Genomic DNA, 15,220 nt, shown 5'->3' on the forward strand with positions numbered 1-15,220 from the left:
TATAAAAACCAGAGAACGACGAATGGCACGTAAATTATTTCGAGTCGAAGAACGTACGTAACGAAAACATAGCTGTTAATTTATGCTAATTCACTATTCACATTCATGCTCAAAGTTATAAAGAAAATAAAGAAAACGAAGAATTTCGCCACCTATTATTTTATGGAATATTTTGTTACGTTAAACCATTTGCGAAATTCGATTTGAACATGCCAATGAGCAAAATTACCTAGATATTTCACGCTTCCTTCTCTCGTCCAACGTTGTCCACGTTTTATTTTATCTCTGCTCGTATCTGATAGGTAAATTCCATCACAATGGTAATCAATTTAGTAGTAATATCACGTTCAGCACAGGATTAAGGGCAACCACGTGTCGTTTAAATGGTATGGCAAATTAAAATTAATGGGAAGGCAAAAAGAAACATAAAAATCGTATGCGATGATATATATTGATTGATAACATTTAAACGAATTGATACGAAAATGGTCGAACAATTTACCCCAACGTGGTCGCAAGTGTCTGGACAGCAGTGGGGCTACGCGAATCTGCAGAGGTCGGACGAGGACGAAGGAAAGCAAGTGATACTTAGGAGGAATTCGGCCGCCCCACTCGTAACAACTAAGAAAACCGTTTCCTTTTTGTACTGGAGTGCCGTGGCAATGTCGAATTAGTCTCGCAACTGCCGTTTATCGTATCCGGTCTCCGTTAAATTCTTGCTGCATCGTACATCAATGCCACCACGTGAAACGCTTTACTATCTTCAATATGGTAAACAGAGAAATTTTTAATTGGTAAAAAAAGTATAACGGTGTCATGGAATCAATTAAAGTGAGAACTAAATTAGAAAAACCAACGCCAACAGAATAATGCATAAATAAAATCTCATCATCATTTCTTAAAAAATATTTGTGTTTTTTGGTACTAAGCACATAAATTTAAAAAACCTGTTATGTTTATGAGTTTCATTAATGCTAACGTTAGTCGTACGTTTCGGGTTTTAAAAAAGACACAGCGACACGTAGCCGAACCTTTACTCGAGACGAAGCTCCGAAGATAATTACCTCCGTGTGTATAGTGCTTGGAAATAAAACAAGGATTCGTAAGTCTTATACGACAGGGGAAAAATAGAATAAGATCGTCTATAATTCTTTTGGTTCGTTTTTCTTTCTCGCAATTTTTCCGTGTGCTTCCACTTTTTGACCTGATTCCGTGACGAAAAACGACAGGTTGTAGAACGACGATGAAGAGAAACAAGTCCGCGTAAATGTGGTTCGAGAAAGCGTTAGGCGAACAGACATTGACACCAGCCCACAATTATATCTATATCGATATAGTTGAGAATAAAGAATTTTTATTGCTAGAAGTGTCGTGGAAGTTGGAAAGAACGTTGGATTTCTAAGAGCTATTTTTGTTGCAAGCGAGTTTCAGGGTCTACGAATACGTGGATCGACTTCCTCAACCTTCGTAGATTTTTGATTGAACACTATTTTCAGGTAAAGGAATTCTAAACTGATCTGTTCTTAAATTGTTCGGGTAATGCAACGTGTAGAGATTCCAAAGTTTTGGTAGCTCAGTGAAGCTCGATGTCACGTCGATCATTGCTCGTGCAATCTCGTGCAACTTATCTCGTGGCTGGTGATTTAAAAAGGCAGATCTCTGTGCTGCATTTGTATTGAATATAATATATTGAATAATCCTGAAATTTTAGAAAAAATTAGCTGGAAAGATATATGTGTTCCATTGGAAAAAGAAAAAGATAAAGGTCACTCTGAAATCTTGGACGCGCATTTAACAGAATCGAAGTTAACGGATCAGTTAGAACAAGAAGACAGAGAATAGGAATTGGATTATGGTAAATAGAGGTCTGAGGCTAACATACGAGCAAAATTGATTTTCGTGATTACGAAACTGACGAAGCAGCAATTACCGTAATTGAATCTCTGCTGGTAGAACAATGTTTCGAATAACGTGTCATGCAACTAAGTTAATACGTGTTCCGTAACATGTATTCTTCGTAAGAATGTGGCCTTATTCCTTAGTCTAGCTTATTATGTTAATCGAGTCGTTGATAAAGCGGAACATTTTCATTGGTATTAGTTCAGATTCGTATTAATTGCAGATTGAAATTGATGTCATCAATGTCTATTACGCTGTTTCACCTTATACTACTTACAACATAATCGTGTTTTTACGAAACCATAAATCAGAAGAATTATATCAAAAACGAAATTATTGATGCAAAAATGTATCATTTGCACTATCATTGATGTATAGTTGCCCATTAGCGTTTCGTTTGTATAACATCAACTACAGTGACAATTCTGTGAGTTTTCGCTGAGAATTGAAAATCAGATACGATACGCGCCGGAAGCGTCGTTCGTCGCGTGATATTGTTCAAACTTCGTTGTTTGCTAAATAACATCGTCTGATCATACACAGAATATTCTCCTGTAAGAATTCTTCGTTACCGTTGCCACAGGAAACACGAGTTCGCGCGTCACGTTTCATCCAAATTTAGATTAATCGAATTAGTTAAATTTTCGGTGATACGACTGAAACGAATTGGATACAATTATTCGTTATTTAGCTTTATGGGTATATATAATCCGTAATCGAATGAAATTTAATCGACTATGACAGAATAAGATCTAAGCACGAAATTATTACGAGTTTTTCTATCCAACTATTCTCGATGAAAATTATTGACTTTTTCTTTTTTTTTTTTTTAATGTACGAAAACATTTTCTCGCGCGTCAAAAATATTATCACGATATCCGCTAACAATCTTAGACGCAATTAACACAGTTGCGACGATTTACCATGGATCTTCAATTAATCTTGATCGTCGATAATGAGATATTGACTAATAAACTATTAGGTCATCTCGTAAGTTCGTGCCAACTTTTGTGTATACATTTCATGTGTCGATTTCTAAACATACGGCGATAAGGGACCAATGCACTTGAGCTTAGCTGATCGAGAACAGGCTAGAGCAGATTTTCGTGGGTATAAGATCGTGATATAGTGAACACAGTGACTTCTAACAGTAAAAAAATCATGAGTGAAATGCGTATCCATTTTCGACATCTCATGTTATATGAATTTCGGAAAGGAAGTTCTGTAACAATTGCCACGAAAAACATATGTGCTGTTTACGGAGAAAATGCGCTTTCATCTCGCGCCTGTAGGAAGTGGTTCCAACGTTTTAGAGGTGGGAATTTCTGTTTAGAAGACGAGGAACGCTCCGGGCGTCCTCCTCAGACAGACGAAGATAAAATTCGGGATCTCGTTGAAAAATCACGAAGTTTGACAGTTTAAGAGATGTCAAATGTTCTGAAAATACCTAAGACAACGATTCATAGGTGTTTAAACGAGCAGGTTTAGTGAATAGGAACAATGTTATCTTCGATCACGACAACGCTAGACCGCGCATATCGTGGCGAAAAGCGTTACAAAAAAATTGTCTGAATTTAATTGGGAAATTTTACCACATCCCCCAGACATTGCCCCATCCGATTACCACTTGTTCAGAGCATTACAACACTTTTTAGTAAGTAAACAATTTGAAAATATTGACGCTCTCAAAAATAGCTTAGAAAATTATTTTAAAGAAAAACAAGAGAACTTTTATCGAGACGAAATAATGGCCCTACCAGAAAAATGGGAAGAAGTTGTACAACGAGAGGGGGATTACAATTTTTCATGAAACTGAAAGGTATGTAAACAATCTTAGCATATATAACCGCTCGAAAAACGGCACGAACTTATGGGATGACCTAATACATCGTTGAAATAAAGCCATTTGGGAACTGTTGTTGTTCAATTAACAACTCTTATGCGACTACTGATTTTTAATCACGTGCGATGAATTATTTGTGATTTTTAACAAATTTTAATTTCGACGTCTCGTATTCGACAGACGCATTTTGACAATTCTGCATCGCAAGTGAGGCAAAATGAGTTCCGACTAGTAAACATCTCGAAAATAAATGAAGACGATTGCATCATGATTCAATATTTATTTAAATTCTCGAATGAAAATATTGACAACAAAAACGACACGATGCTATACGAAAATACACGCCAATGTGGAGAAGATGATTTTTTAAATAAACCTGGCACATTCGTAGATCATTTGCATCTTTAAATATATGACAGTGATAGATGCAAATGAATCTATAAATACCATGGAATAATCTCTGGAGATTATTTCACGTTTATTCGAAAGAACTTAACACCATTATGGTTTGGCACATAACAAAGTTTTTGAGGAATAAGAATCTTTCTACAAAATTTCTTGCTTCGAGAAACTTCATGCTCTGTTACTTAATCTTATTCGGTGTTACACGGCGCAATAACATAGAAACACTCTAATAAACGTGCTAAAGGAAAGAAAGAGACAGCGAACTGACTTATTTCTTAATTCGTTTAATAATTAATATTGCGTTGGCAACTAAGTGATTGCGGGTTTTGTCATTAGGTGATAATGACATGACCCGCAATCACTTAGATGCCACCCCAATAATTACTTCTTCGTTTCGTAAATAGCGAAGTTCCATAAACGATAGAGTACATATCAAAGATTATTTATTATTCAAAGTGACTCAACGTTTATTTGACAATGTAGACGATACTTGAAAACGTACATTATTTTTTTCCACGAAGAATGACGAGAGGATTTAATCTATATAAACAACAGTGTACTCTGTGCAAAAAAAAAAAAAAAATAAATATTATGCAATTGTATATTACATGGGAAATTCATTAATTTAAATTAAATTTCTCTGGAATTGCAATGGAATCGTGGCAAAGAAAGAGAAGGAATAGAAGAAAGAAAGAAAGAGAAATGATTCGTCTCGATCGTGCACAGTATCCAGGCAAGTCGGATGAAAAAAAGAAGAAGAATTGAGAAATGGCTTATAGCATGAAGACAAACGAGTGAAGTTGACATTCACTCTCTGTTCTAGACGAAGGAAAACAGGAAATTGATTATAAAAGCAAAAGGACGTATCAATTGAATGGATAAATTAATCATGTGTATAAATTCTAAAAATAAGAATTATCAAGAAGCCGCAGACGAATTTATCAGGGATAATATTTTTCTGCGAATGAAGATAATGAGATATCTAGAAAATTGAAATATCAAAACATACAACAAAGTATACAGAGGCTAGGAATTTGTTTCTTTAATTCCACTTTAATATTAGAATATTTATTTATTATTATTTTCTTAAATATTTAATTGGCTCGGCAAAGAAGTTATACCCGGATAAGTAAAAAATTGAAAAAAGTAAAAAACGAAGATGAAAATTTAATCGTCTCTTCGGTCAAGCGACATGAGCCTTATCATTATTATTTCGACGAATGGGAATAACATTTCCATTCTATTATAATCTTATTAGAGCATCTAAAAGCGATTACAATTTATTTGTTAGATAGAAGATTTATTGATCGATTCAATTTTTGGCAAAGATTTCGATCGTCAATGCCTATTAACATAATATTTTGCATAAGATATTATTACTGTAAAATATCGCATATCTGCCCATAAATATGCATTTTTTTTTTTGTTAATGATCATTAAATTATAAAATACGAAATATTCTCTTACTATATTAGTCGTGCTCATTGTTACAAGGTATTAATAACGTTCGCATTGTTAAATCGGTATCTTCTTTTACTATTTAGTAACACCAAAAGATTGCCGTGGGTTTCACAAAACGCCCCACCATGATGATTTTTCGCTTAAATATGCCACTTGTATACCAGGATCGTTTAGTCCGAAACTATCAACCGTTACTCTACTTACGACTACCTGAATCACGTAACGGTAAAAAAAGAAAGATAACAGGAAACATAGTGAAAATGCAGGTATATACCTTCACTATCGTACATTAAACGTTCGGACATTGCAAATTGTCGCTGACATACAAAACGTAGGTACTTCGGATAAAATTCTTCGATCTAATGTTCGCTGTTGATCTCACCTAAGGCGAACATGTACCTATGGTTAGTAGTTATCAATGAAAGCGATGATTGGTATCGATTGGTACGAATAGAAGGGCGTAAAATTAAACGAAGTAAATGAAACTGAAAAGTGAATGAGAATCGCTTTTACGGAAGTTACACCTACGTAAGTTAAAGTGGCATTAAAAGCGTATCTGTGCGATGTTGAGATGTTAGAACGTTCGGAATACGTATGCGTTCCTCGATCACGTTTTGAAAGTTTGTACAGATTTTATGAAACGTCAACTATTTTTCCGATGTAAATATGAAGTTTGATCCACGCTGCTGTGTATCGTGGTGTCTTGTTTCAGTTTCAATTTAGCAGAACGTTTCTTTTTGATTCGAGTTACAAGCGAGGAACATCCTTCGTATAATGTCAAGGATGTAATAAAAATATCAATCTTCTCCGACTGGATTTTACCGAGTGTCGAAATAAACGTTCGATCTAGATTTTACATCGAAATCGAGTGTATATTTTTAATACGTGAGTGTGATCGATAAGAATACAAGTGTTTATTTATTATTATACAGAAGTTTGTTTTACGTGTACTTTTTTATTAGCATTAATGAAAATGCACGAACGTTCATTTACATTTTGTGTTTGTCATTTGTATTGTACATTCAAAATCAACGATTCACTATGTGTTCGATAATGAACGATCTGATTATAGATGACGCGCATTCGTTTCAAACAAAAGAGAAAGAAATGTACGTGGAACAGAAGAATTAGTGAAGCTAAATTTGAAATTGTCAGTTTGAAAATGATATAAAATTTCAGTTTGGAAAACGTGGACATAAGAACACCGTTAAATCAATTTTCAACGAAGGAGATAAAGTACGTCCAGCTTCGTCCGAAACCAGAGGATATCCGGAAAAAATGATCGGGATGAGCTTTCACCGTGGATGTGTTTGACTCGGTAACAACGAAACTAACTATAACAAATCTAATCAGTGAACAATACGAATCAGCAATGACGTAATTTGTCTTCGTGACCACGTATCGTGGAACAATTATTTCTACGCCAACGATCGGATAATTCGAATAGAAAAACAGGAGGATGAAACTTCTATGGCACGGCCTGCCATTGATGTTACCCAAAAATCTGGTACAGTACAATCTTTTAGTGAATAACAGCGACCTACAGCAAGTTTCTACAAACGATTACTCGAAAGAAGAAAAGGATCAGTACGATTTCACAAAAAATAAATAAATAAATAAAAAGTGTCTTGTAACTAAAAACCTCTCTAAGATAGAATTGAAACAGAAACAGAATTAACAATCCTAATAGAAATATTTTCTAAATTTTGACATATCTTTTTATTGCCCCTTTCGTAAAAAAATTATCAGCTTTTTATCGTTTTCCACCATTCGTTATATATTTTTTTTAATATATTATTATATTATATTATAAATATATTATATTATAATATTATTATTATAAAAATTATTATTATAAAATTATTATTATAAAAATTATAAAAAATTTATAATATTATTATTATAAATATATATTATAAATATATTATATTATATTATAATATATTATAAATATATTTAATATATTAAAAATATATTATTTTTAATATATAAGGATTTCTTTTATCAACGTTTGCCTTCGTCGTATAATACGAGCCATAATCGAAAACCAATGGCTCATTAATGGCTAACATAACATCATTAGCAAGTATATATGTGCAAGGTGCATATAGACATTTCCAACGAGTTGGATTTGCAGTCGAGCAAACACGGGACAACAATTAGCGAAGAATGTTCGCTTAAAGGTTCGCTTTCACGTTCGCCACGTCGGGGCACGACAATTCCAGAATGCAACGATTTGCATTGATAATCGTAGTTTTCGAAATTCGTTAAAAATCGTCGAATGAATGTTGCCAGTAAAATATATTATGTATGTAAAATTGAAAAGATCTATTAATGTAAAAAATTACCTAAGACTAATCCATTGTTTAATTACCATTAGCCGCATGTTCAACATGAGAATGAATAGTTTTCAATGAGAAATATATTGCACGTAAAATTGAAAAGACTTCGCTGTAAAGAATTATCTAAGCTTAGTCGAACGTTTAGTTAGCATTAAATTAGAATTAAAAATAATCATGCTTAAAAACTTACTTAAATCAAACATTTAAGGATCAAAATCCATTAGACGAGATTACAATCGAATAAAAAATAGATTTAACTATTTTCTTTAATATTTATTAAAGATAATGTCAAGATCATTTACATCACTTATCACAGGAATTTATTATGCAAATTTGTTATATATTCATTCAAGCCATCTTATAAGCTCGCTTCTCATTTACATTAAAAATCTCCTGTATTTTGTAGTCGCTAACAGACGAACGTTTACTTAAAACAATGTTTAAGTAGTTTAGCAATAGGCTGTTAATGATTATTACCTCGTATGCCGAACTTTCTCTCGATTGTTTGTTTCAAAAGAAACCCTTCGGACGATTCTTAAATTAATTCTTAAATTAATTATGCGACAATCGTACGATATTTTGATTCTTCATCTTACGAATTGCTTAAAATGTCGAAGTAAAAATCTAGTTTGAAACGCGAAAGCCTCGAAAGAAAAATATCCGTATCTGTTGCAGTTCAATATAACGCGTCATTTTATTTAATTATCGTATCACTAATTTTTATTACCTGCCACACTCGTTTAATGTTTATTTTTACGATGACCTTTAATTGAACTCTCGTTATCAGTTTAATGAACTTCCACTGAGAATGTGGATACGCAAGTTTTAATTAATGTATTTTTTTCTACGTCTCGTCTTGTATTCTCATAAACGGTATTAAATTTTGTAATACGTAATATGCAAATATAGCAATTTAATTTTATGTTTTTTTCTTTCCTGTAGGATATAGTAAACCTGATGATTCAGAAGTTGATGAAGTGCGTTATATTTATGCTAAGCTGTATCGTGACGCCGTTTTTAAAACTGCAATACTTTAAGAAGCGGAAACGAATACCAGCGATCAAGAATCAGTTGTTGTTGATTTCAGCGACAGAAATTGCGCGACAGATTCGCAAGAAAGTGGTGAGGACACGATAACGGGTCAACCGATGAATACAAATTGATTTCTCTTCGATAGCAAATAGTTTTATCTCGATGGTCTAATTATCGACTTAATTTCTAATCTATCTATCTAATTAATTAATCTTTATTTATCTATCTTTATTAATTTCTAATTTACCGTTTCGTTTTCGTCGATGATAAATTATATCGTTTTCATATTCAAATTTGCAAAACAATTTCTAAATCCATCTTCGGAGAAATTTTTTTTCGCCAAATAAATTCTTTAAATTTCTTTAATAAATTCCAAATAAATCTTCTTCGAGATTAAGCCGGAAGTGGATGAACGAAAGAATAATTACGATCTTACCTCTAACGATTCATAAACGATTAAAAATACCGGTTCTTGCGTGGTAACGTGGACTGCAAGATATTCGGCTAGAACGACACTTTCTAGCTGTTTTTCAGGTCGTTGAAGCCGAAAATTATGGTCGTTTCTCACGGAAATAAGGCGTGAATCGAGTTATTTTCTATCTTTTCCCGCGATCGTACAAAGAGCTATAAACGGTAAAAATAAAAGGGAAAATTGGCATTTGCAGCATTGGCATTGGCCGTACCACCACTTGTCTTGCCGCTTATGGCTCTGCACGTTCACGGTCTTTCTGGTTAAGACCAAATATTCGTATCGCCGAATTTTCCGAAACATGTCCAATTTTCGGTTCTAGCGACCTTAAAATGCCCGCGAAAAGACACATTCGCATGAAAAGTTTCGCAGTCCGGATACACTATACTTCATCCAAAGTATCTCTTTCGCAGATCAGCAGCGAAGAAGTGGTAAGAGCCTATGTGGAGAGATGCACAGACGTAAATCCTGTGATAAACGCTATCGTCGACTCGCGTTTCAACGCAGCCATTCAGGAAGCGCAGGAAGTTGACAAGCTCTTAGCGAGCACCACGAAAACCGAGGAGGAGCTTGCTCATGAGACGCCTTTTCTTGGCGTACCCATAACTGTGAAAGAGAGTTTCGCCGTTGAAGGTTCGTCCAATCTTTTTTAACGAGCCAGATTATCCTCTAAACGAAGACAATTGATCAGAAGATTGAATCGGATTAATCAGAATAATTGAATACAGATTTCACACAGCTTCTTCATCGTCCGCAGCATTTATCGCAAGGGAAACTACGGCTTGTTTTTAAAAATATTACAAATTCAAATATTTTGAAGCTATTTTCAATTACATTGTGTCGTACGCGTAACTTGCCACGTATTTATGCAGTAAAATCGGCGGTTCTAGCGTTAAAGAATCAAAAAAAAAAAAAAAAAAAAAGGAAGGAAAGTAAAAGGAGAAGAAAATCATTGTTGTAGCTATAGTTCAAAAACTTCCTTAACATCGAAGGTAACGGTTGTCGAAACGAAGAAAAGAAATCTTCGTGCGATGCTTTTCATTTCAGTCACGCACGGCAATGACTTATTCGCTGCCTTCTCTCCGGTGTTTTCTTCTCCTTTTCCTTGAGCAGTCACGATTAAACAGGACAAACAAACATTTGCATACAACGATACTGATTATAAATGGAAGGTGAACTTATTCGAAGCAACGTCGATGCTCGTTCGTGTTTCGAATGCGAGGTACGAAAGAGCTCGTAACGCGTGTCTCATACGTTCCTTGTATTCTCGTTTCCGGTTTTTGTCTATTCGCATATTGTCTATTCATTTTCTTTTTTTCTTCTTCTTTTTTCTTTACCTTCGTTTAAAACACCGGACTCGCGCAAATGATGTATTTTCAACTCTACATAAAAGAAACCTGTTTAGTCTGTTGATTAAGACGGGGTTTTTCAAGTAAAGTGCAATTAAGATTTCATAAAAACATCGTCGACCTCGAGTCGACTTTAATCGTTTAACTATTAAGCTCAGCGATTTTAAATTCATCGTGTAGTTACCTCGTCGATAGTTCTTATCGTATGAAAGAAAATATATTTATCGCTTTACGATTTATCCATTTCCTAATATAATTTGCTACAATACATAGAGTAGAATTAAGCTCATCGTATTCATTCTCTGTCAGGAATGTCGTATATGGTCGGCGTGAAGAAAAAGTCTTCACAGAAAGCGACTGAAAACGCATCAGTTGTTAGCTTGGTACGCAAGGCTGGCGCTATTGTCCTTCTCGTCAGCAATACTCCCGAGCTATGTCTGAACTGGGAAACTAACAACAAAGTTACTGGTACTACTAAAAACCCTTATGACACCAGAAAGACACCCGGTGGCTCTTCCGGTGGCGAGGTTTGTATTTATTTAAACTGCATTCGTCTTATCGCAGAATCGCTTCAAGAAACGTGCATGATATTTCTGTATGGAAAACTTCAAGGTCGCTTAGACATCAGATCTAACAGACTTCACATCAGACTTTACATAAAATGCCGTATACGTCTATTGTTTCCTTCAAAAATAAAATCGACTCTTCCTCTGTTTTATCTCTACTTGTAGAAAAAGCAAAGAATAATCGAGTTACAATTATAATACAGTCTCTTTCCTCCTCTCTTTTAGCTTTCTCTTTGTTTCTTGTTCCTTTTTAGGCGGCATAAGATCACACAGTCTGATTTCTAATTTTTCGTCCCCGTCGTTCTCTCCTTCTCTTCGTTTTTCATTTATTTTCACGCAGCGTAAGATTATAATTCGCCGAATGAAAATTATAACGTGGCTCTGCGGTCTCTCCTCCTTTCCCTTCTTTTCTTGCTTCTTTTCAGGCAGCACTAATAAGTTCCGCCGCCTCCATCGCCGGCATCGTGTCGGATATTGCAGGTTCTGCGAGGCTTCCAGCTATGTTCTGCGGTGTTTTTGGTCACAGACCCACGTCCGGTAAATCCTAACACTCAGTAAAATATCCATTAACCAAACTCACGATCGCTCTACAAAATCTTCATCGAATATATGATATATTCTCGTTGATCACATACCGAATCAGAAAGAATGGAAGATAAGAAAATATCATTTTCACCGTATAAATTTGCTTTGCAGGTCTGGTCTCTGCAGAGGGCCATAGGCCATATTCTCATGATGAATCATTTACCGTGTATTATACACCAGGAGCGATGGTCAGATACGCCGAGGATTTGTCTCTTATGATGAGGATAATGTGTCGGTCGGAAGAGACGAGGAAGAAGTTCGAGCAGAAGGTTGCTGACACTTTATATTACGAAATTTCTGCGCTATTAAATTCTCAATTCTCTCGTGCCGTTCCCTAAATAATCAAAGACTGCGGTATCGTTTAATTCTCAATTGGTTTCTTTAAATTATGCATTGAGTCGGGGAACTATCCGAAAATTAATCGCAGAAGATATTTATGGACGTATTGCGCCGCAAGCAATATCACAAAAAGCTTCGTGAGAGATGAAGAATTACAAAGAAACGATCTAAGATTGGACATCGTATAATTTAAATACGGTTTCGTATTATTCGAGCACGTAACGTAAAAACACTTTCATAATATTTCGTTTATAGCATCCACTGCTTTCTTTACAGTAGTTTTATTTAACAGTAGTTAACATTTTTATAAAATATCGCACGAGGTACATGAGAATTTCGTTTCTCATTTTTCCACCGTTCGCGTCTCCAGCGAATCTCTAGCGATTATCTTCGCTGAATATTTTGTGGAATTTCTACTGCTGTAGGTATGTTTGAAAGACATAAAATTCTATTACCTGGAGGATTGCTGCGTGATAACGAACTCTATAAACAAGGATGTAAAACAGGCGATGAAGAAGCTAAGGACATACATCGAAACGACGTATGGTTTTAAAGTAGAAAAGGTATTTTAACAGAGAATTCAGAGAAGAAACAGACGTTTGAAATCCGACTGATCAATGAATAATCATTTCGAAATAAATAAATCACGAAAGAGTATAGACTTTAAATCTGGTGATTTTCGTTGATTTCGAAATAATAAAAATGAGATAATTGACTTTAGTCGGAAACGACGTATACGATCGTTCTTTCTTAAGGGTACATTTACGAAAATCTATAATTTTAGGCACGATTACCTGCCATGGAATTTGCACTTAACATCTCAGCGTTTATGCTGTCGATAAATCTGGATGACATCAATGATGATATCGAATGCGTGGTAAGTTCCATTAACACGTTCAAACCGGTCTCACCCACCGGTGGGCCACGACCTGTGATTCTATCAGGGGGTGGAGTTACATGATCTTTCTTTCTTTTTACTATTTTAATTTACAAAAATGTAATATAACGGAAAATGGAACGCGTTAAACACGTTCAACGTCATGCTTCCTTGAAACACTTCCCAATATAATTAGCAACCAATTATCGCGCAGGGATCGAGTAAATGTCTGCTTGAAGAATTGAAATGCCTTTGTGGCATATCGCAGAATACGCTGTCTTCAGTTACATATGCCACCTTGAAATGGATATATCATAAATTACCAGGGAGTTATCAAGTTGTATTCGCTAAGACGGAGGAGTTAAAGAAACAATTCGAGGTAAGTAAGGATGTACTAACAGGCTTGAAATAATTCCCAAGAAATTTCCTGCATCCTTTACGGCAATCTCTGATTTCGAGATGGAGCGTTGTTTCTGTTTTCAAATAGCCCTTTACGTATATTTCTTAAAATAAAAGTTGGCCATTTTATATCTAAAAACCAACACTTGTTTCTTGGTGTATCTTAGGCGTAGCTATTAGCGAACATATTAATGCTTCCTATTGAAAGTAACTCCTAGTGTTGTTATATAAATTAGAATAAGCATTACATTATAGGTAGTCTAAAAGGACAGAGCTGTCGGCGATGAGAATCGACCGTTGATATTTTTCTATTTAGATGACGGACTGTAATAGCCACGTGCAGTCCTTGTAAGGCTGAAGCAAAAAAGAATGTGCATGGGTGTGTGTGTGTGTGTATATAGCGAGTGATCGCGCGAAGGCAAGAGAGTCCTAGCCGGCGAGTATGAGCGAATGTCTCTTTTTACCTAGCAATAAAATAATAGTTCAACTTTCCGTAATAGGCATCCTGTCTATCATTCCTACAGTAAATTATAAATGTTTTTATTGCAGGAGCTACTAGGTGATAACGGCGTACTGATATACCCAACGTTCGTATCATCAGCCTATTACGCGAATGAAAGCTACATGAATATCCCCAATTTTATGTATCTGACAATCGCTAATGTACTAGGAATACCAGCCACACATTGTACAATGGGGCTCGATAAACAGGGTTTACCTGTTGGCCTTCAAGTAAGTAATTTACTTTGTACCTGTGAAATTCAAGCATCAGAGTAATGACATTTCGTATGCACCTTTTTAAGTTCATTGCGTAATGCGTTTTCATCCTTATTTGCCTCGTACAGATCATGGCAAACACGGGCAACGATCATCTTACGATCGCAGTGGCTAAAGAGATCGACGAAGTTTTCGGTGGTTGGCAGCCGCCACCGATGATCGAGTTGCAACTTTGATTTTCTCTTTGATCAGATGATAAAGACTTCAATATAAGGATCCATCGCGATGAATCGAGCGTATTCGACGCGATACGATCGGCGAAGAAACTACGGTAACGAACGTGTGCTTCTTCGTTCAAACGACGAACGATCGCGATACCTTAAACGTGAATGAATCTACGATAGAAATTAAGATGTGTAATAAATATAGACTGTTTTTATGACATATGGGGAGTGGCCAGTATGGTTCTACCATGAAATATCTTAGGGATAGGTCGAATTTACAATGGTTGGGAAATATATTATGAATAGACAATGAAATAAAAATTTGACTTTCGATCGTTGGAGAAATTTGTAAGAAAGCGAACGAGCTCTGTCCGAAGCTGATTTAATCAATTAATTTCTCAATTGTCATGCGCGCCAGTTTAAAAAGTTATTAAACGTAAACCGTTCGAAAAGTTCAAGAACAATCAGAAGAATTGGAATAAAAAGAATTACATTTGTATCTCAGGACTTTATATTTATATCTGCAAAAAGATCTACAGTCCTGTAACTGATAGTTGATCTAAATAAAATTTATAAAAATAATTTACATTTACTTTTGTTACATAAATGTTCCCCTCCTCGCTGCTTTCTTAACTCTAATTGAAGTTGATCGTGCATATTTTGCAAATAATGAATAATTCAGTAAAGAAATTAAATCGTTAAATAAATCAATT

The 15,220-nt window shown here is 35.1% G+C and overlaps 1 protein-coding gene across 5 annotated transcripts; it reads left to right on the forward strand.

The window, feature by feature from the left end:
- Nucleotides 1-601: 601 nt before the first annotated feature.
- LOC100644692 (fatty-acid amide hydrolase 2) lies at nucleotides 602-15,089 on the forward strand. Of its 5 annotated transcripts, none has more exons than XM_003399744.4 (11): nucleotides 602-771; nucleotides 8,893-9,072; nucleotides 9,865-10,084; nucleotides 11,110-11,327; nucleotides 11,792-11,903; nucleotides 12,063-12,220; nucleotides 12,716-12,853; nucleotides 13,075-13,167; nucleotides 13,382-13,546; nucleotides 14,116-14,298; nucleotides 14,412-15,089. In XM_003399744.4, the coding sequence occupies exons 1-11, from the start codon at nucleotides 769-771 to the stop codon at nucleotides 14,517-14,519; spliced, it is 1,578 nt and encodes a 525-aa protein (XP_003399792.1). In that variant the 5' UTR covers nucleotides 602-768; the 3' UTR covers nucleotides 14,520-15,089. The 5 variants fall into 5 exon arrangements, with proteins under 5 accessions (XP_003399792.1, XP_012170364.1, XP_012170361.1 ...); XM_012314974.3 differs by lacking the exon at nucleotides 602-771 and adding an exon at nucleotides 986-1,102; XM_012314971.3 differs by lacking the exon at nucleotides 602-771 and adding an exon at nucleotides 5,766-5,874.
- Nucleotides 15,090-15,220: the final 131 nt, after the last annotated feature.

The sequence above is a fragment of the Bombus terrestris genome, chromosome 12 (assembly GCF_910591885.1).
Source record: "Bombus terrestris chromosome 12, iyBomTerr1.2, whole genome shotgun sequence".
Taxonomy (NCBI): Eukaryota; Metazoa; Arthropoda; class Insecta; order Hymenoptera; family Apidae; genus Bombus; species Bombus terrestris.